The 22,377-nt window shown below is 39.1% G+C and overlaps 1 protein-coding gene across 1 annotated transcript in view; it reads left to right on the plus strand.

Annotated features, from left to right (window-relative positions):
* Window positions 1–22,377, plus strand: part of Nell2 (neural EGFL like 2) — a 328,665-nt gene that overhangs the window by 139,131 nt on the left and 167,157 nt on the right. The window contains exons 10-11 of the mRNA XM_048350874.1: window positions 12,031–12,122; window positions 18,924–19,026. Of these exons, the coding sequence (XP_048206831.1) occupies window positions 12,031–12,122; window positions 18,924–19,026 (195 nt within the window). The remainder of the gene's footprint in view (window positions 1–12,030; window positions 12,123–18,923; window positions 19,027–22,377) is intronic.

A 22,377-nucleotide genomic window follows, 5' to 3' on the forward strand; every position in this document is an offset into this window, starting at 1 on the left:
AGTTTTCTCAAAGAGAAAAGCTTTTTGAAGAAAAATAAGAGTAAATTGGTCCAGAAAATATTTTGTCCCAAATTACAAGTTCAGAGGTTCTCTATCAAGTTGTACAGTTTCTATATGCATATTTCTGTCTGCCTCTCTTTCTCTCTGCCTTGTATATCTTCTCTCCTCCTTTTCTTCTTCTCTGTCTTACTGTCCTTTCTTTCTTCCTTTTTTGATCTTTCACACTACCTGTTTCTACTTCGGCTACTATCCTCTCTCTCTCTCTCTTTCTCTCTCTCTCTCTCTTCTCTCTCTCTGTGTGTGTGTGTGTGTGTGTGTGTGTTTCTGGTGTTTGAACTCAAGGCTTCATGCTTTCTAGGCAAGCATTCTACCATGTCAGCCATTCCCTAGCCCTTTGTTACTCCTTCCTTGTTGAATTATAAACAAAAATAGTTTTGAAATTCACAATCTTCTGGAATAATTTTCTTTTGGTTTTTCTAATAACCAATGGTGGTCTCTGGGGTTGAGATTTAGAGTAATATGTTTCTGCATTGACTGGATGGATTGTCCTGCTTTCTATGGTCCTTAACACTGGTCACATATGAGCCTCACCTTTGTGCTCCCAAGGGCTTTTTCCCCTAGAGACTGATTGAATTGGTCTGGATTCTATTTACATATATATTTGACAGTCTCCCTGTGTGCAGTTTTATGTTAAAGTATGCTTGGTAATCAGTAGTCTACGAAGCATGTGGACTGTGTAATCATTGCTGCTGAAAGTGTAATCACGGACACAGTGGCATCCGCGTCTCCTAATCAGTTATACATGCAGAATCTTAGGTCCCAACTCACATGTACTGCATCTGTATTTGCATGAAAATAAGATCTCTAGGTTATTTGAGAAACATTCTTCTATGATCCCTGCTGGCTCGGTTTAAAAAAATACTTGTAGCTTCCAAGTACAGATAGCTCATACCTGTCATCCTAGCTACTCAGGAGGCCGAGATCTGAGGATCATGGTTTGAATCTGCAGTTAACTACCAAAAAAAAAAAAAAAATCCAGAAATGTATGTGTGACTCAAAACAAAAAAAGCTAATGGGCAGCACCTAGGCCCTTAGTTCAAACCCTAATGTCAGCATATACATAGTTGAATGATTTGGGAAGTTAATCAGCTTAAAAAAAATACTCTTAAATTCAGTAAGAAAAAAAACCCTACAAAATATTATGGCAAAAATAATTAGGAAGATCTCCTCTCAGATTTACTTGGTAATTACCTAGCTAATTTCATTTAAAAACCAAAACAACTTTTGCTAGAGATTTTAGGTAACACCTTTTCTTTTAATTTTATTTACTTTTGAAATTCTTTTATTATTATTATTACAAAGGCAAAGAGGGGTTACAGTTACATGTCAGCAAAGAGTACATTTCTTTTTGGACAATGTCACCTCTTTCTTCTCTCTCTCTCCCAGTTTTTCCCTCCCTTCTCCACCCACAAAGTCATATAGTTCATTTTCATCATAGTGTCTAGGGAGTACCACTGCTTACACATTTTAAGTTTAATTTGTACATTTTAGGTTTACAGTGGAGTACAATTGATGACTCCACACCAAAGAAATATGTTTAAAATATTATCAATCATAATAGAATCATGAAGACCCAGAATACCCAAACAGACCAATACAAAGTAGTAAGACTGAATCTGTAATAAAGAAGTCTCCCAAAACAAAGAACAATCCAGGACCAGGTAGCTTTACTAGTGAATTCTACCAAACATTTTAAGAACTGACACTATTTATTTTCAAACTATTTCAAAAATATAAAAGGAAAGAAAGTCCTTCAAACAGTTTCTAAGAGACCAGTGACACCCTTATATCAAAACCAGACAAGGATACATCAACAAAAGAGAAACTGTAGACCAATATTCTTGTTGGGTAGAAAAAAGTTCTCAACAGAAACCTATCACACTGAATTTAACAACATATCAAAAAGTTAATTCATTGGGGCTGGGGATATAGCCTAGTGGCAAGAGTGCCTGCCTCGGATACACGAGGCCCTAGGTTCGATTCCCCAGCACCACATATACAGAAAACGGCCAGAAGCGGCGCTGTGGCTCGGGTGGCAGAGTGCTAGCCTTGAGCGGGAGGAGGCCAGGGACAGTGCTCAGGCCCTGAGTCCAAGGCCCAGGACTGGCCAAAAAAAAAAAAAAAAAAAAAAAGTTAATTCACTGTGATCAACTGGAATTTGTTCCTGGGGTGTGTAGCTGCTTTTACATAGATAAATAATCATCATGCCTTATATGAACAGAATGATAGAAATTATATGAGCATCTCAACAGACTCAGAAAAAGCATTTGATCAAATCCAGTAGCATTTCATGATAAAACATCTGAACAAATTAGGTATAGAAGGCATGTATCTCAACATAATAAACACTATATATGACAAACCCAAAGCTAACAGCATATTGAATAAACTGGAAGAGTTTTCCTCTAAGATCTAGAAGGAGGCAAGTGTGTGCCTTCCTACCATGGTAATTTAACATTACACTAGAAATCTTAGCCAGGAGGGCTGGAATGTAGCTCAGTGGCAAAGCACTTGCCGAGCAAATGTAATGTCCTGGGTTTGATCCCCAACACCCAAAAATAAATAAGTAAATAAATAAAATGATATATAAGAATCCCTTAGACTTAAAAACAAAGAAATCTTAGCTGGGGGAATTAAACAAGAGAAAGAAAGAAAGGAATGGCATCCAAGTAGGAAGGGAAGAATTAAAACTACTCCTTTTTGAGCATGATATGATTCCATATGTAGAAAAACCTAATACTACACAAGAGGCTTTAGAACTAATAGGTGAATTCAACAAAGTGACAGGAAAAAAGTCCCCAAAAGCAAAAAAAATATAGTAGCCAGGTGCCAACAGCTCATGCCTGTAATCCGAGCAACTCAAGAGGCTGAAATTTGGATGATCAAAAGTCTAGGCCAAGTCCAGCACTCCACAAATAATACTTACAAAACCATTTGGTGTAAACCAACCGAACAAGTCATGGGGGGAGTGGGGAAGGGGGAGATCAGATTGGGGGACATGAGGGAGGATGTAACAAATTGTACAAGAAAGGTACCCACTGCCTTACGTATGAAACTATAACCCCTCTGTACATCACTTTGACAATAAATAATTATTAAAAAAATTCCAGTAAAAAGCAGGGCTGAAGGCCTGGCTCAAGTGGCAGAGTGCCTGCCCAGCAGGCCTAAGACCTAAGTTTACCTAAAAGTAACAACAGAAAAGCAACCAGTATTCAAAAATCATCAAAGTTACCACATTCCCCAAGGGTGCCACAACCAAAATACTTAGGAATCAACAAACCAAGGAAATGAATGAGTTCTACACTGAAAATTGCCAATCACTGATGAAAAACACTGAAGAAACAAAATAAAGGAAAGATCATCTATATTTACAGATTGAAAAAATTAATATTGCTTAAATTGCCCATATTATCAAAAGGCATTTACAGATTTGGTGAACTCCACATCACTGTATAAATGGTATTCTAAACGGAAGGAGAAACTCTGAACTTCCTATACCAGTAGGGAATGCCTTCAATAGCAAAAGCAGTCTTGAGTTAAAGGATAAAACTGAAAGCAACATAGTATCTGGCCTCAAGGCCTACAGCTGAAGAGTTGGATCCAACATAGCTGAGTACTGACATAAAAGTAATGGAATAGACATCCTGGAAATCCAGCCAGCTCTTGGTACACATTCTTCATGAAGATGACAAAGATACAGATACAGATACACATGTATAGGTTGGAGAAAAGGCAGTGTCTAACAAGTGGCATTTGGAAAATGCATTTTAATTTGTAAATGAATGAAATTAGATTCCCATCTCTCACCTTATAAAATAAATCAACTCAAACTTTATTTAGATACTAATGTAAACTGAGTCATACTTCTCAAGAGGTTGAGACCTGAAGGATTGAGCTTTAAAACAAGCTGAGTCTGAAACTGAAGACGCTATCTCCAAAATAAACATCAAAGTGTTGGACTGGAGGGAGGTGTGTTTCACATGGTAGAACAGCAGTAGTGAACTCAAGAAAGCAAGGTGAAAGCAGGAAATTCTGAATTCAACCCCAGCATACACACAATTGATCTAAATGCAAGGTTGGTGCTCTACTACTTAAAATGCAGATCCACTTCGTATTTTTTGGTGGTTAATCCGAGAGAAGAGTGTCATGGACTTTCCTGCCTAGGTTGGCTTTGAACCACAGTCCTTAGATCTCAGCCTCTTGAATAGCTAGGATTATAGGTGTAAGCCACAGACAACCAGCTGCATTTTTTGTTGAACATTCTATGATATACTATAAAAGCCACGGTTAAGAACGGGACCAACGATGGAAAAGTAGCTAAATAGAAAGGGTCTCACAATGCATTTTAGGTTATGATTTAAATGGGTCACTACTTAGAATCCACACCATTGCTGACGGCCTGTAAATGCTGAATGCTTGTTTTCTCAGTGGCTGGGCTTTATAACTTGAAGGTCAATCTGGACAGGATATTTGAATTTTCCTTCTTGTTCTATTCTGGAAGTTATTTTTATCCAGCTTTACTTCCTAACCTCTCACTGCTGCTAGATTTATGGTACTTTTTTTTTTTTCTTTCAAGGCCAGTTCCCTTTTTGGAAGAATAGGCTACTGACCTAAATTTCAGCCTCCTAGTAGCGGTTCTCTTCAATCCTTTGGAAACCCAAGGGTGTGTGGAAGGGAGGGCTGCACACGTCTCTCCTCATCTCCATTCCTAAGCTCTAATATTAGTTTTGCAAACAACTAAACTCCCAAACAATTAATGAGATTTAGTTAAAGGGAGCAATCATGTATAATTAATGAACTTGTACATTATTTAAGTACTCAGAACTTCTGTTCGCTTTAAAAGTATTGGCTCATAAAAATTGGCGTTACAGAGAAAAAAAGGGAAGGATTCAAATGTTCTGTCATCTCATTGACCATGTCAGTAAGTTACTATGAGGACACAGGCCAGCTACTTTTTCACTCACTGATAGCCAATGTGCTCCTGTTTGGGTTGTTTTGATGGTAGGAAAGGGCAGAATTTATGAGAGTCAGTTTTGTAGAACCTTTTATAATTAAGGGTTTTTTTAATTAAGATGCAAAATACAAAAATTGAGACCAAATACACAGAGGACAGTGAGATTTAGAGAGGTTCTATTTGCTTATTTTCATCCTTCTTTCTTTTTCCACCCAACAGGAATCTGGGAGAGAATTTACCAAACTGTTTAGACCAACCTTGAGTGCTCATTAAGCAGGGAAATCTAGGTATGGAATAAGATGAAAAATAAATAAGACACTGTCTTGTCTTCAGGTAGGAAAGGCTTATAAAAGGCTTTATAGTTAACTGGAGAGAAAGAAAAGGAAAATCTGTAATAGAGCATTGACATTAAAGAGGACAGTGATTAATTTGTATTAGTTATAAGTGAAATATTTTCTTACAGTTGTGTAAGAAAATTCCATTTGTGTACCACTAAGAAATAATGATCTTTGCTTCAAAATGAAATAACTACTGCCATCCTTGGGATTAAAAAAAAAACTCTTCAAAAGGAAATAAAGATTTCAGAACCATGTCATAACCATGTTGGCTCACATCTACAATTCTAGCTACTCAGGAGAGTGAAGGCTTACCTCCAGTTAACTAGCAAAATGCTAGAAGGGGACATGGGGCTGAAGTGTCAGAGTGCCAGCTCAAATGGGTGACATTGATCAAAATGCATTGCATTCATAAATGGCTTTGTTAAATTGAAATTCCTTTGTAAAACTACTTAAAGATAATTTCTTTTTTAAAAAGGAGCCAAGCGAGAGTGCAAGTGCCAGGCCTTGAGTTCAAGATCCAGTGTATACATATAACACACACACAAACACAAAGAAACCATCACATAATACTCTGCTGTTAACAAAAAACTTAATAAACTCAAGATATCAGAAACCTTATCATTGGTGAATTTTGCTGGTGTGTATGTGTGTGTGTGTGTGTGTGTGTGTGTGTGTGTGTGTGTGGTGTGTTGTGTGTGTGAGTGTACCAGTACTAGGGTTTTAATCTCAGAGCTTGAGCCCTGCTCCTTAGCTTTTTCACTCTTGGCTAGTCCACTACTGCTTGAGCAACACGTCTACTTTTGGAAGTTTGGTTGTTAATTGGAGATGAGTCTCATGGACTTTCCTTCTTGAGCTGGCTTTGAACAATCCTCACAAATTCTAGGTAGCTAGGATTATAGGAATAAGCCATTGGTGTGTCTAAACGGTTTTCTTTTTGATACCTATAACTTTTGGTTTTATAGCAGATCACGATTTACACATATTGATATCAATTGTGAAATTTAAAGTAGATGTTTTTAACATTCATTGTTGGTGGTGGTGGTCATGGGGCTTGAACTTTGGGCCTGGGCTCTGTCCCTGAGCTCAAGGCTAGCACTCTACCACTTTGAGCCATAGCACCACTTCTGGTTTTCTGGTGGTTAATTGGAGGTAAGAGCCTCTTTTTTTTTTCCCAGTCCTGGGCCTTGGACTCAGGGTCTGAGCACTGTCCCTGGCTTCTTTTTATTCAAGGCTAGCTACTCTGCCACTTGAGCCACTTCTGGCCATTTTCTATATATATGGTGCTGAGGAATAGAACCCAGGGATTCAGGTATAGGAGGCAAGCACTCTTGCCCCTAAGCCATATTCCCAGCCCTGATAAGAGCCTCTTGTACTTTCCTGCCTGGGCTGGCTTTGGGCTAGGATCTTCAGATCTTTGCCTCTTGAGTAGCTAGGATTGCAGGTATGAACCACCAGTGCCTGGCTGTACATGATATTTTTAATGTAGTAATAGAAAGGGGAAGCTAAATATATAATACAATTTTAAATAAAAAGTGACATAGCCTCTTACTTATAGATTCACATATATGTGTATATATGTATATATGTGTATATATGTGTGTATATGTATATTACATATATATTTGATGGACTTGGGTGATTTTTTTCTATGAAAAAATGAAAGTTTGCAGAAGTTGATATGAATCTCATTAGAGGAAATTGAAGCTGCTGGCTCGGCATTAATGACCAGTAAATCAGGATTCCATCTTGTCATTTAGAATGTTCTGTTTTACTGGCTTCTTTCACTTAATTGGTTTCTGAATCTGTTATGAGGTACTCTTCACTTTTTAGCAAGTGATGACTATGAAATTGGCATCCTTACCATTTCTTTTTCTATCTTCTGTCAATTATATTGACATTATAAAAATGGGACAACAAGCCAGGCGCTGGTGGTAGAGTAATAGCCTTGAGCTGAAGAGCTCAGAGACCACGTCTATGCCTAGAGTTCAAGCCCCACAACTGACAAAAAAAAATGGGGAGGGTAACATGAAGGTAATTCTTATTCATTGCTTTGCAGATTCTCTCCTAGTTATGGTACTTCAACCCATGTACCTTGTGAAGTATACTGTAAACCTGGTAGAACGTATAGGGTAGAGTTCACCTCATTCTCTTACCGTTCCTTCTATTATCAGTGCTCTCACCTCATGCCTGAACAAGGTGTGTGCTTTCTAGGAAGTTCTGGGTGACAGTGTTTACATAGACAATGACTTGAATGGCAGCCCCACAGTTTACAAACACCAGGACCCCTGAGAGTTACTGTTATTGCACAAGTCACATTGGTTAAGAGGAGCTGCAGTGCTGTGGTAAACCAGTCTGATTCACAGAGGTCTAGTCCTCTAGACTTAGTCAATCAGAAAACAGCCTGTATGATGATACTACAATATACGAAGCTCATGCATTCCACATAGATTTGCAAAAATAGGGCCTAATTGACAGTTCCGCTTGAAATTGGTGAGTTGAAACATATGAATCCAGAATTGTCATAAGGAAGCTTATGTTGTACATGCACACAAATACATACTGCACACACACACATAAACACAGAGACTTAGTCCTATACACATATGCACTCACATGCACATGCTGGAACACACAACAAAATTTGGAGATTTTGAACATGTGGATGCAATGCAGAAGCAGTCTTTCCATCCCTGCTTTGTTGATGAAGTCATTTTTGAACTTATACTCCAGAGAAGGAAGCAGGCAGATGGCTTCCAGTCAGGGAATCAAGGATGGCCCTGCAGCCATTGAGGTAGCCACAGTGCTTGCTCTCCTCTCTGAGGCTTTGCCCTTGATGCCTGCACAGCAGACCTTTGTAAACATCAGAGCATAGACTGACCTGCTTTCCCTCCTCTGTTGAGACACTTGCCCTTACTATACCTCAATTTCCCCATTTTCCCTCTGGTGGCTACCCATAAGCCTTATTTTGATAAACTGGGAGTTTCCTTAAAGTACAGTCATATTTTTTAAATGTTCCTTTTCATTGGCCAGCAGTCTCCTACCTATGGTTTTAGTTTTGTAGGAGTGGAAGTGGGAGAATCACAGTTCCAGAATAGACTGGGCAAAAACATTCATGAGACCCCATCTCAACAAATAAAGATGAGTGACATCAGAAAAAAATGACTGTCATCCCAGCTACAGTGGGAAGCCTCCTGAGTAGCTGGGATGGCAGGTGTGATCCCCCAATGCCTGGCCACCTTGGTTTTCTCGACAGCTAGCTCTGTGTAGGTTTTGTAGTGGGAGTCACTGGCCAGGAAATTGGAAGGTGGGAAAAAGGAGCAGGCCCTGTTGTCTGGCTTGTTCCTCTGTACCAGCCTGCTGTTCTGGCTGTAGCTGTACCATCCACTACAGCTCTGCCTTGGGCACCATCTCCTGTGAAACTGCAGTGGGCTTGAGTGGACAGTGGACTGCCTTGGGCAGTGGGCTGCCTCCTGTCACCGAAAGGTGTGAAGGCTATTCCTAGAGTCTGGGTCTTCAGCCAGCTCTCGCTTCTTTGGTATCTTAAGTTTTATCCAGCTGTCACTCTGCATGCAGAAACTCACCATTAAGCCTCCTTTATTTTCCTACAACTGACGAATTAATGATAGAATTTTAGTTTGGTCTCTATTGTAGTTAGTGGGGCGTAAAATGTATCAAATAGTGGGGACACATCAGTTTTGGATGTGGATATCTTGCAGAGCATTTGGCATGTAGGAGGCGCTCAGGACATTTTTTTTTTGTTTGCTTTTAGGACATTTTAAAAATGAAATATATTGCTGTTACTAGATTTTTCTTTGAAGGTCACTCAGCCATTCTAACAGTATTTTCATTGCTTAGTGCAGTGTTTCCTGGAATTGGTATATATAGCTTTTTAAATTTCTTCACATTTTCCAGGAAAATATATCTCACTAGCATTCCTAAATATTTCATATGAATCGTGAAATTATGAAAGTCCCAGCAAATGATCAAGAAGATAGGAGATAAAACATACTGACTTTGGGTTCCCCCAAAGCCATGCTCATTGCTTGAGAAAAGAGCCAAGCAATTTTGCTGTCATTCATTTCTGCATCTTCTTCTTCCCTGCCAAGCTCTATTTGGCACCGTGTTGTTCCACAAGTTGCCTGTTGAAGTCTTTTGAATTAAGAGGTTAGAACAGAAGGTCTATCTCCTCTACATGACTATTAAATTATACAATTTTGTATAAGGAGAAGTTGCCCTTGTGATGTCACCATGTTTCCTTTCCCCTTTGAGTAAGCAAGACTGGGAGCTTCAAGGTTCATTTGTTTCTTGTACTTGAGTAAGCTTCCATCTTCAAGTCATATAATAGGCACAGAGACCTTGAATGGCAGGTGCTGAAAGAAGTGAGAAAAGTTTCATTTCTTCTTCTTCTTATTTTATAAAAATGTAATACTTACGAAGTGTAATTAAACATGCAGTATGTCAGCTCTTGGTATTTTGAATGTACAAGGTTTCGTAAGGAGAAAAAAAAGCACACTCTAAATTACACATTGAAGAGATAGAGTTTGCAATCAATCTGGTTCATTAAGTTAATGCATGTGTTATTTTAATTCACAATATGATGGATAGTGCGCAACTGACATAGCTGTGGCTTCATTTGGAATATTCATGAGCGGGCAAGTTTCAGCCAGCCTCTCAGTAATATGATGTATGCAAGTAAGTTATATTCTTTTCCAGCAAGCTCCTAAAACTTTGTAATCAACTTGCTGGCAGATATATATTATGGAGTCAAACTTGCTAATAAAAGCTGAGTAAGGAGATCAGTTGAAGGATGGCTTTTAAAAAAATGTGCTTGGCTTCCATTGTTTAAAATGCAGCTTTAAATAATTGGCTAATTTTTCCAATGAAGACCAAAGTTGGATTATGCTTTGAACATTAATATTTATACAATAGTTTGTCAAAATTAGTACTAATGCGTCTAATTTCTGTGCTACCAGTAATTGGCATGTTGAAACTTTTAAAGATAATGGGGAGGGGCTGGGAATATGGCCTAGTGGCAAGAGTGCTTGATTCATATACATGAAGCCCTGGGTTCGATTCCCCAGCACCACATATATAGAAAATGGCCAGAAGTGGTGCTGTGGCTCAAGTGGCAGAGTGCTAGCCTTGAGCAAAGAGAAGCCAGGGACAGTGCTCAGGCCCTGAGTCCAAGCCCCAGGACTGGCAAAAAAAATAAAAAATAAAGATAATGGGGAAATACAATTCTGAAGATGAATTTGTTGTAATATTTTTAACAAAGGAATTAGAAGGTAATGTGCACATTCACCTTGTAGAATCTATGTGGCCGACATAAGAAGTTGAGTTTAGTAAGCACATTAGTCCCACTGGAGTAATTATCATGGGGTAGGTCTAGGTGATACGGAGAAGTAAGACTTTTATACCAGGGGTGCACTTACTAAGCAAAATGGTGCAAAATTATAAAAGCGTAAGGTGGTTTAGACTTAGAAGGGGATGAAGGCAAAGGAGGACCCTGATACAAGTCTGTGTTAGTATGAAGGAGAACCCATCTCTGAGTCAACAGGGGTAGTGTGAAATACTCATCTCAAAAAAAAAAAAAGCGAGTAATTTCTTTCCTTTTTTTTTTTTTTTTTTTGGCCAGTCCTGGGGCTTGGACTCAGGGCCTGAGCACTGTCCCTGGCTTCTTTTTGCTCAAGGCTAACACTCTGCCACTTGAGCCACAGCGCCACTTCTGGCCATTTTCTGTATATGTGGTGCTGGGGAATTGAACCCAGGGCCTCATGAATACAAGGCAGGCACTCTAGCCACTAGGCCATATCCCCAGCCCAGCGAGTAATTTCTTTTGGCTAAATGCATCAATTGTAAATATTCTTGCAAGATTCCAAAAACAACTATTTGATACTCTATGCCCCTTAAATAATTAAAACATGGCATTCCTTGTTTCTGAACCATACCTTAAATTCTTATGAATTTGGAATAGAAATGAGGTAGGCCCAGATTAAATTCATTTTATTTTAGTTGCTCATTTTTAAAAGTAATTTTTTCCTTTTCATTTCATTTCTTTTATTTATTTTTTGTTTATGTGTTAATGAGGAAGTGAACCCAGGGCTTCATGCATGCTAGGCAAACACTTTACCACTAAGTCATTTTCCTAGCCCCTAACACCATTTTAAATCGATACTCCCAATTCACATATAAATAAAATTATACTGAACTGTAAGAATGTCAAGCCTCCAAGTACATGCTGATTAAAGTAGCTTTTGTCTTAAGTTTCTGTTTTTAGGTTTTCTAATAGTATAGAAAACTGAGCTTGTATAATACCGTGCTTCTAGTATTAAGACACCTACTTCATGTACCTCAGGTAGACCTATCTACCAGACAGGTCACTGGCTGTGAGTGAGTTTTCAACACTCCTTTTCAGAGTCTTATTTTGACTTTCAATGTAGTGCAAGTCAGAACTCCCTCTCCCTCTTATACCTCATTTCATTATCTAAACTTAACTTGCCAGAAGCTAAGTATATATTTATGTGTACCTTATAAGTTGATTAAATTCATGTTTAGAGTTAGGGAACACTTTGAAGAAGGTGTAGGAACTGGTGAAATACTGTGATGAAATGATCTGGCAGCTTCTTAGTTGTTTTCCTAATAAAATATCAATATATGTATGTGTTTTTTTCTCCAAAGCCATATGCCAGTTTCAAGGACGAACCTACTTTGAAGGAGAACGAAATACTGTCTACTCCTCTTCCGGAGTGTGTGTGCTATATGAGTGCAAGGTAAGCAGCCTAGTCATAAGTCTTTCGGAATTGTTTCAATTATATAAACATGGTAAGTGTTCCTTTAAGAGCTTACCCTTACAAGGGGAAAACACAAAATTCCAATTATAATCAACTGTAAAAAAAGTCTTTTCAAACCTCTAGGTTAATGGTTATAAATAATTTTACAACAAATTCAAATTAAGGTTTGCCCAAATTGCCTTCTATTTTCCAGATTCTACTTGGCTCCCTGTTAGTTCTATTATGAGAAAAAAGTTGGAAGAGTTGCATTCTGCTCGTTTCTTACAATTTTGACCCTGATGATAAATATAACTCAGTTCAATTCATAAGCTACCTGCTGCAGGTTAACTGTTGTATGAGAATGAAATTGATTGTGACTTTTTTTTTGACTTGTTTTGTTTTTGCCAGTCCTGGGGCTTGAACTCAGGGCCTGAGCACTGTCCCTGGCTTCTTTTTGCTCAAGGCTAGCACTCTACCACTTGAGCCACAGCGCCACTTCTGACTTTTTCTATATATGTGGTGCTGAGGAATCGAACCCAGGGCTTCATGAATGCAAGGCAAGCACTCTACCACTAGGCCATGTTCCCAGCCCTGATAATGACTTTTTAACCACCTTTCAGGAGTATTTTAGATGAAAGGAGGAATTTTTTTTAACTATTTACTTCCAATGCTCTCTTGAAGTATGTATTTTTTGTTGTTGGTGTCACTGGAGATTGAACTCAAGGCTTTGTGCTTACAAAGGAGTCACTAGAACCACATCTGTGGACTCTAGCCTCTAGTACTGACTTTCTTAACGGTTCTCATTTTATGCCCTGGCTGGCCTGCCTGTGAGCCCCCTATTTGTGCTTTCCTGTGTTGCTAGGGATTCTAGGCATGAGTCCCTGTGTCCAGTCATTGGGTGCAAGGGAGTCTCACACACTTTCTTATGCCTGGCCTAGCTTGAAACCACCTTCCCCTGACTTCCACCTTCCAAATAGCTAGAATGACAGGCCTAGAATGACAGCTAGAATGACAGGCCGCGCCCAGCTGTGTGTATTTCTTTTGTACTGGTCTGTTCCTTGACCTACTACTTAAAAAACTTAAGTATGTTTTACAATGTTCCTTATATAGGTGTGTGTGTGTGTAAAAATCCAGTACTGGGGCATTTTCTACTCACTGTTGGCATATTCTACCACTTGAGCCATACATTAATCTTTGGCTTGGTGGTTAGCTGGAGATAAGAATCTCATAGACTTTTCTGCTGGCTGGATTCAAACTGTAATCTTCAGATTTCAGACTCCTGAATAAATAACTTTACAGACACAAGTCACTGGCTTCACATTGGACTTTTATAAAGCATAGTACTGTGTTTTTTGACTGTTGTATGTCAAGCCATATTCTATTGGAAGGAAATGATCTACATAGAAAGTATCTGATATAAGGGTTGCATTTATATTATATCTCCAATTTGTGTGTGTGTGTGTGTGTGTGTGTGTGTGTGTGTGTGTGTGTGTATGCCAATCCTGGGGCTTGGGTGCTCTCCTTGAGCTCCTTCTGGTCAAGGCTAACACTCTACCACTTGAGCCACAGTGCCACTTCTGGCTTTTTCTGTGATTAATTGGAAATAAGAGTCTCACTGACTTTCCTAACAGGGCTGGCTTTGAACTGTGCTCTTCAGATCTCAGCCTCCTGAATAGCTAGGATGACAGGCGTGAGCCACAGGTACCCATCAAATTTTCTTCCTCATTAAATGCACCATGTGTATGGACTAAGGAATGATTTAGGGGTGTAGAGATTAAGTAAAAAAATAAAATACTTGATTTACACTGAATGTACTACCAGTAAACCATGAACATTTATACAATTAGTAAGAATTAGGGAAAGGAAAACCATAAGAATTTTACTAGGATAAATTGAACCTTAAAAAGTTCAATTTTAGCAGTGTGCCTATCTATAATCCTATTCAGGAGACTGAGATCTGAGGATCACAGTTCAAAAGCCAGCTGGGGCAGGAAAGTCTGTGAGACTCTTATCTCTACTTAACCACCAGAAAACAGGAAGTGGTGTTGTGGCTCAAAAGAAAAGATCAATTTTATGCATCTCACTTTGGAAAAACATTAGGACATGAAGGAGGAAATGTTAAGAATCAGGTTTCATTTTCTAGAGCATGGGAGCTCTAGAAAATGGAAGTATATAAAGTGCTCTTTACAGAATACTCCAGCTGCTTCCTTTGGTTTTAAATCTGCTTTCCTCTGATATTCTTTTTTTTTTTTTGGTTTAAATCTGCTTTTCTCTTATCTTAAAGAGAACTCAGGCATAGTGAACTTACAATGAATTTAAAGATGGGATTTTCTCTGTGTACATCCTTACACCAGAGCTGTTTCTAATGGAGTAAGTCAAAGCATAGATGGAAAGATCTGGAAGACTTAGTGTGAGATCTAGTAAATCCAAAATGACAAAAAGGAAAGGAGGAAATGTGTAGCTGGTTTCTAATGGTAGTTTCTAACTTTGAAATAAAACTCTAAATTAAAAAATGTTGAGGGTAAATTTGAAGTCTGTTTACTTCAGTGTGTGTGTGTATGTTTGTATGTGTGTTAGAAACTTACTAGGATAATTGATTTTAGGTGTTCTATAAAATGATTTGATAACAAGTTAATTTATTTAGAAGTTTCTAAATATAGGCAACACCACAGTAGTTCAGTTAATATTAGAAAGAGGCTTCCTTTTATTTATGTAAATAGATGTCTGGGCCGCCCTATAGAAATGTGATACCAGCTACAAACACAAGTTTGTCAGGCTGTTTTTGAGATTTAAACCGTACATTTAGAGCATCCATCATCATTTCAATGTGAATCCATAAAAAAGTGTATCCATGAACTATTTTCCGTTTTCTTGCCACACTTCGTCTTCAGAAGTTTGTGTTTTGTCAGTGTTGATGAGCCACAGGAGAGCAAAGCTCATGGAAGCTTTTTTAGTTTCTCCAAAATTCTCGACATTGAAAACTTCTGTTGTTTCATTTCACTCCAGTTGATTATGCTCTTTGTTTTCTTCTTTTTCTTTCTTTTCTTTTCCTTTTGTTCTCTTCTATTTTATGTATTCATTTATTTATCCTTAGTTATATAGAGGGAATTCAATTCCACATTCTGGTTTATGAGTACAATGCATCTTGACCCATGTTACCCGTCCCTCATTCTCCCCCAACTCTCCCAACCCCACCCTTCCCTCACATTACTTGGTTCTGTTTTTACATGTGCGCATTGAATTATGACTATATTTGCCTATCGTTACTCTTTTCATTCATCTGGTCCTACCCTTGCCCCTCACCACCTTCTTAACAAAGCATGTTCCATCTTCCTGGTATTCATTTCATTAAATTGTAAATTAGTTGTTCGAAGGCGTTAAACTACTGCAATCCTCCTCTGTGTATACCATATGCTAGTTAATGCATTTGTGCACATGTGCACACTACTCTGTGTATGTTTACATATGTATTTATAAGGTGGACATACTTCTATATATGAGAGAAAATGTGCACCTTTGTCTCTTTGCTAAGCACGCTAAGGTAGCCGTGTAGAAGGCAGGATGTTCGCTTCTAGCACAGGACTCCTGCAGTCACCAGAAAAGTGATTGCTATCTTGGTTTCTCTTTTGAAAGGATTTCACTTATTTGATTGCTAGAACTATCATTTTCCATTGGTTTATTTAAGAAATGTTTAGCAGGGTGCCAGTGGCTCCTCCCTATAATCCTTGCTTCTTGGAAATTGAGATGGGAAGCTTACAGCTAAAGACTAATTGTGGCAGAAACATTCGCGAAACTTACTGTCAACCCATAGGTGGGTACTGGTGGCATGTACCTGCTATTTTAGTTTGACAGGAAGCTTAAATAGGTGGATTGATGTCCAGCTGTGTGACTGGGCAGGAAGCTATACCCTATCTCAAAATAACCAGCACAAAAAAGGACTGGAAACATAGCCCAACTTTGGAGCACCCGCCTAGTGAGCACAAGGTCCTGAGTTCAAAACCCAACACTATCCTCCAAAAAATACAGTCACAAAAGATGTTTGATTTTTTTAAATTTAAATTTAATTTTATTGTCAAGGTGATGTACAGAGGGATTACAGTTACATAATAAGGTAGTGAGTACATTTCTTGTCATACTTCTTACACCCTCCCTCGTTTTTCTCTCACATTCCCTCCCTCCCAGCCTGCTAGTTGTACAGTTCCTTTCCAACATATTGTCTCATGAGTATCGCTATTGCATTGGTTCACCCTTTATTCTTTGTCTCACCATTCTGATGTTCCCTTCCCCTTCCCTAGTTCAGCTAAACATATATACAGTACCCAGTGTACCAGAATCATATACAGTAACAACAGAGGATAAGTCATAAGAAATTCACATAGTACATTAAAGATAACAACAACAATAAAATCCTCATTTCCATATCTTGGAGCTCATTTTGGTTAGCCTCATCTTGTATAATCATAAGTACATAGCTGTTGAGCTATTGTGGTCCTCTGCTAGGACTATCCTAGACATTTTTATGTTTTTTTAGTAATTGTTTGGTTTTAGAGACATGATGTACAGTCACTGGCCAAAACATGTAGAAATGCCATTTGAAAAGATGTTTGTAGTTGTACAGACATGATCTCTGCTTTTTAGCTTAGTTATTTTTTTTCTTTTCCCCCCTAACATTCACGTATCAGGGAGACCATGCTCCTTTGTTCTCTGTGTTCTAGGCTTGTCTCGCTCAACATTATTTGTTCAAGATCTGTCCATTTCCCTATGGATGCCATTAATTTATCCTTTCTAATCACTGTGTAGTATTCCATTGTGTACAGGTACCACATTTTTTGGATCCATTCATCTTTAGTGGGGCATCTGGGTTTTTTCCATATCTTGGCTATTGTGAATTGTGCAGTGATAAACATGGATGTGCAGGTATCTTTATGGTATCCTGGATCCTGTTGTTCTAGATAGATGCCTAGGAGTGGTATGGCTGGGTCATAGGGTATGTCTATGCTGAGTTTTTTGAGGAACCTCCATACTGTTGTCTGGAGTGGTTATACTAGTTCACACTCCCACCAGCAGTACATGAGGGTTCCTCTTTCCCCACATCCCCTCCAGCATTTGTTGTTGCCTGAGTTCAGAGTATAGGCCATTCTAACAACCTCAGGGTTGTTTTTATTCACATTTCCTTTACTGCCAGGGATTTTGAACATTTCCTCATATTTTTCTTTGCCATTTTTATTTCTTCTTCTGTGAAATCTTTCTTTAGCTCCCTTGCTCATTTAATAATTGGTTTATAAGGTTTGGAAGGGGTTACTTTCTTGAGTTCTCTGTAGATGATGGATATTAGGCCTTTGTCTGTTGCATTGCTGGTGAAGATCTTTTCCCAATTGGTTGGCTGTCTCTCTAGTTTAGTGGCTGTGTCTTTAGCAGTGCAGAAACTTTCTATTTTGTAGTAGTCCCATTTGTCCAGTCTCTCTCTAATCTGTTGTCCTCCTGAGACTCTATTCAGGAAGTTCCTGCCTATGCCTGTAAGTTCTAGTGTCCCTCCTACTCTGTCCTTAAGTAGTTTCAGGGTTCAGGTCTGATGTTGAGGTCTTCAATCCATTTTCAGTTGATCTTGGTGCGTGGTGATAGGCTAGGGTTCACTTTGAGTTTTCTACATGTGCCTGCCCAGTTTTCCCAGCACCAATAGTTGAAGAGGCTGTGTTTTTTCCACTGTATGTCTTTGGCTCCTTTGTCAAATTTCAGCTGACTGTAAATATGTGGTTTTTTTCTGGGTCTTCTACCCTATTCCATTGGTCTTCGGGTCTGTTTTTGTGCCAGTACCAGGCTGTTTTTATTTTGATGGCTCTGTAATAAAGCTTGAAGTCTGATCCTGCGCTGCTGCTTTTGCCTAGAATTGCTTTGGCTATTCTAGGTCTTTTGTTGCTCCATATGAATTTTTGGGTTATTTTCTCTATTTCAGTGAAGACTGTAGCTGGGACTTTGATGGCGATTGCGTTTAATTTGTATAACATTTTTGGCAATATGTCCATTTTCACTATATTGAGTCTGCCTACCCATGAGCATGGAGGTCTTTCCATTTCCTGGTGTTCTGTTTGATTTCTCTACAAAACATGTTTTATGATAACAACATCTTTTGAGTGCCAGAAAATGCCCTAGAGATTAATTAATGAGATCCTGAAACCCTCTCTTCATTTTCCTTATAAAATTAAATCTTTACTGCAGAATTTTATAAGAAAAATTTGATACCATAATGTTAAAAAGCTCAATTTGTATTTACTTTTTCCCCCAGCTTGAGCTATTGATCCAATTAAAGCTCTGTCATTGCTACAGTTGATGTTCAATTTGCAAACATGCTATAAAATGAATAGAAATTTTGTCAGGCCACAGCAGCTCATGCCTGTAGTCCTAGCTCCTGAGGAGTTTGAGATCCAAGGGTCACGGTTTGAAGCCAGTTTGGACAGAAAAAGCCAGAAGTGAAGGTGTGGCTCAACTAGTATGGTGGCAGGCTTGAGCAAAATAGCTAAGGGATAGTATTCAGGCCTTCAGTTCAAGCACCCAGTACTGACACAAAGCAGCAACATCAACAAAAATCTAACAGAAAATTTACAGGATCACCTAGCTATTTGGTGGCAAGTTGTAGATGTGGTTGTATGTTGTCATGTCCAAACACCCAGCACTGCTTTTGTTATTTTGAAGGCTCTGTGGAATTTACTGTCACTACTGGAGTGAGTGAGCTCAAATTTCAGTAGCATAGAAACTTCTTGATTAAGTTATAAATTCCCGGCCTGTCTTTCTGTTATCTAACAGGACCAGACTATGAAATTGGTAGAAAGTTCAGGCTGCCCAGCTCTGGATTGCCCAGAATCTCATCAGATCACTTTGTCTCACAGTTGCTGCAAAGTTTGTAAAGGTAAGAGTTTTTTTTTTAATAAAGTGTAATTACTTTTATGCAAGAACATAAGGATGGAACTGGTGGTCACTATGTTAAATGAATATCAGGAGCAGAGAGTCCTGGTACTGGTGGCTCACACCTGTAGTCCTGAGGCAGCTGAGATCTAAGGATTGAAGTTTGAAGCAAGCCTGGGCAGAAAAACACCCTTGAGCAAAAAAACGCTCAGGCACAGTGCCTAGGCCCTGTGTTGAAGTCCGAAATCCCATGACCATGCCTTCCTCTCCCCCAAAAAGGAATTATCAGGAGCAGAAAGACAAATACTATATGTTTCCACTTACGTGTGAAAGCTAAAAACCATTGATATTGAAGAAGAATAGGATGGTGGTTATCAGAGCCCAGGAAAGGCAAATAGACGCTGGCTAAGGGATGTGGGTATCTAGGAGAAATAACTTCTAATGTTCTGTAGTATGGTAGAAAAACTATGGTGGATGAAAATTAATTAGATATTTCAAAATATTTCTAAAGGACAGATGCAGGTAGCTTTTGCCTGTAATTCTAGCCACTCCAGGAGGCTGAGATCTGAGAACCACAGTTAAAAGCCAGCTTTGGCAGAGAAGTCTGTCAGGCTCTTAATCTCCAGTTAACCACCAAAGAAGTAGAGATGTAGCTCAAGTGGTAGAGTGCCAGCCTTGAGCAAAAGCACCAAGTGAGTCTGCAAGGCCCTGAGTTCAAGCCCCAGGACTGGCACAAACTAACACAAACAAACCAAAACAGTAGAACAGACTTGGAATGTTCTCAACACAAAGAAGTAGTATATGTGTGAAGATATCCCAACTACCGAATCTGCACATTAAAAACACCTGTCTACAGGAATGTCTCACTGCACCCTACAAATAGGCACAGTTCCTATGTTCTGATTAAAAAGAAAATGTGTAAAAATGACTTATGCTCCAGAGCCATTTTAGGAGGCTAATCCAACTGACATGAAAGAGAAATTTCTGTAGACAAATTATTTCTTAGGACTGCTAGTATTTCCCTACATGATTTTCAAATGCAGTCTACTGTAGGTTAGTATGATGTATTTGCTTCACTGAATTAAAACCAGGATATTCCCTGGCCCTTTTCTGTTTCATGTCTGCTCCTGTTTCATGCTCTGGATTTGCAAACCTCTCCAAGTCTCATTCTCTGGATATGCAAACCTCTCTCGTGTGTGTGCTTCTGGAGTCAGCCCACTTTTGCTGGAGAGAGGTGCACTCCCCCTTGAGCTTGCTGTCTGTTGACAAGTTGGCATTGCTTGGCAAAGAGAGATTGGTTTGTTTGTGTTTCTCCTCAGTTACTTTCTGTACTTGACCCAGAGCAGTTTGCATCAGGACTGTGTCCAATCTCTCTCCTCAGTTCCTTTTTTTTTTTTTTCCCTCAGTTTCTTTCTTCCCTCACAGGCTTCGAGACCCGGGAAAAGTCAGAGCACACATGCATACGCATGACATGTTCTATGTTGCCTCTATTCAAGTTGTTTAGAAATGGAATGAGTTCCCTTCACTAAAGGGTTCTCAACCCAGTGTCTGAGGGTACACTGTATGAAACTCTTTCAGATTCATTCATTCTTTGTTTCTTTTTTGTCAGTCCTGATCATTGTCCCTGGCTTCTTTTTGCTCAAGGCTAGCATTCTAGAGCCACTTGAGCCACTTTCAGCTTTTTCTGTTTATGTGGTGCTGAGAAATCGCGGCTTCATGCGTGCTAGGCAAGCTCTCTACTACTAAGCCACATTCCCAGCATCCAGATTCATTCTTATCTTGAAATAATAAGCACTTCTTGTGCTATACCCCAGTTGTGAGGAGTGGCCCCACATCCTGTACTGGCTGGTCTGTATCATTTCTGTACCTTAATAGCTAATGTGACCTCTGAGGTGTAGTTGGTACTCATAATGGGTGTAGTTGCAAATGCATATCTGCCATCCCAAATAAGCTATTTGTAAATGTGGGAATGATGACCTGTAAGATGAAGCCATGGACAGATTACATAGGAAAAAATTTTTTAAAAACACAAGAGTTTGGTAAAACCTGTAGTTGGTTTTCCTCTTTTTTAAGTCTTTAAGTAGGTGTACAAAAGGGTTCCAGTGCAACACGTAAATTTATTAGCACAATGCATCTTGATCCATGTCACCCTTCTGTCATTCTCTCCCATCTCTCCCAACCCCACCCCTCCCTTCAAGTTCCCTGCTTCCATGTTCACACATACAGAGAGAATATTATGATGGTATTGGACTGCCCTTCCACTCTATTCATGTACCCCATTCTTGTAACTTGGTAAGCCCAACCCCATTTTGTTGCTCTTTAAGCTAAGATAGATATAGAATCACCTCTCCTCATTTTAGAAGCATTGTACATCCTCCTGTGTCTGTTTTGCTTGAGGTCATTCCTTACTCCTTCAGTGGAGATTTTTTAACTCTTGGTTCTCTGTGAAGCTGCTTGTCTATTACAGAGCACTTTAAGACTTGGTGTGTCCCCCGAGAGCTGTCACAACTGTGATTGAGCAGCCATAGAATGAGGCATGTTAGAGTGTTCACCCTCTCCGTGGCCCAGCCAGGGCCTAGAGCAGAGCACGTGTGCCATTCGACCTGAACCAAGAACCTTCATTTCAGGCATTGGCTTTGGGGCTCTCCATTTGCAACTTGAGTAGAGCACCTTAAATTGGCAAAGGTTAATTATTCTGGTAATCTTTAGATACTCTATTAAAATACAGAGCACCAGGGGCTTAGAATATGGCCTAGTGGCAAGAGTTCTTGCCTTATATACATGAAGCCCTGGGTTTGATTCCTCAGCACCACATATATAGAAAATGGCCAGAAGTGGCACTGTGGCTTAAGTGGCAGAGTGCTAGCCTTGAGCAAAAAGAAGCCAGGGACAGTGCTCAGGCCCTGATTCCAGGCCCAGGACTGGCAAAAAAAAACAACAACAAAAAAAACAGAGCACCATTCAGTCTGAATACAGGCTCCAAGATCTACATTTCTTGTCTTTTCTTCCCTCGGATATAAGGGTTTTAAAATTGTTTTCTTAAGCATTTGAGATCCTGACGTTGGGTGTAGTCCAGTGCTTTCTTGCTCAATAAAATTCTTTTTCACCCTGAAAAAAATTATTTTCTTAATATATTTTTCATTTTCTTTAGGTAGTTGTATAAAAGAGTTGCCATTCAGCAGAGCCGTTTATGAATACAGTGCCTCTTGATTAATGTCACTCCTTTTAACATTCTCACCTATCCTTCCTACCCCACCCTTCCCTTACTTTTCTTCATTTTAAGGTTATGAATTGCATGTTTTTGCCATTTATCAAAGCATTTTATGTACACAGTGCATCTTGATCTATGTCATCC

The sequence above is a fragment of the Perognathus longimembris genome, chromosome 1 (assembly GCF_023159225.1).
Source record: "Perognathus longimembris pacificus isolate PPM17 chromosome 1, ASM2315922v1, whole genome shotgun sequence".
Taxonomy (NCBI): Eukaryota; Metazoa; Chordata; class Mammalia; order Rodentia; family Heteromyidae; genus Perognathus; species Perognathus longimembris.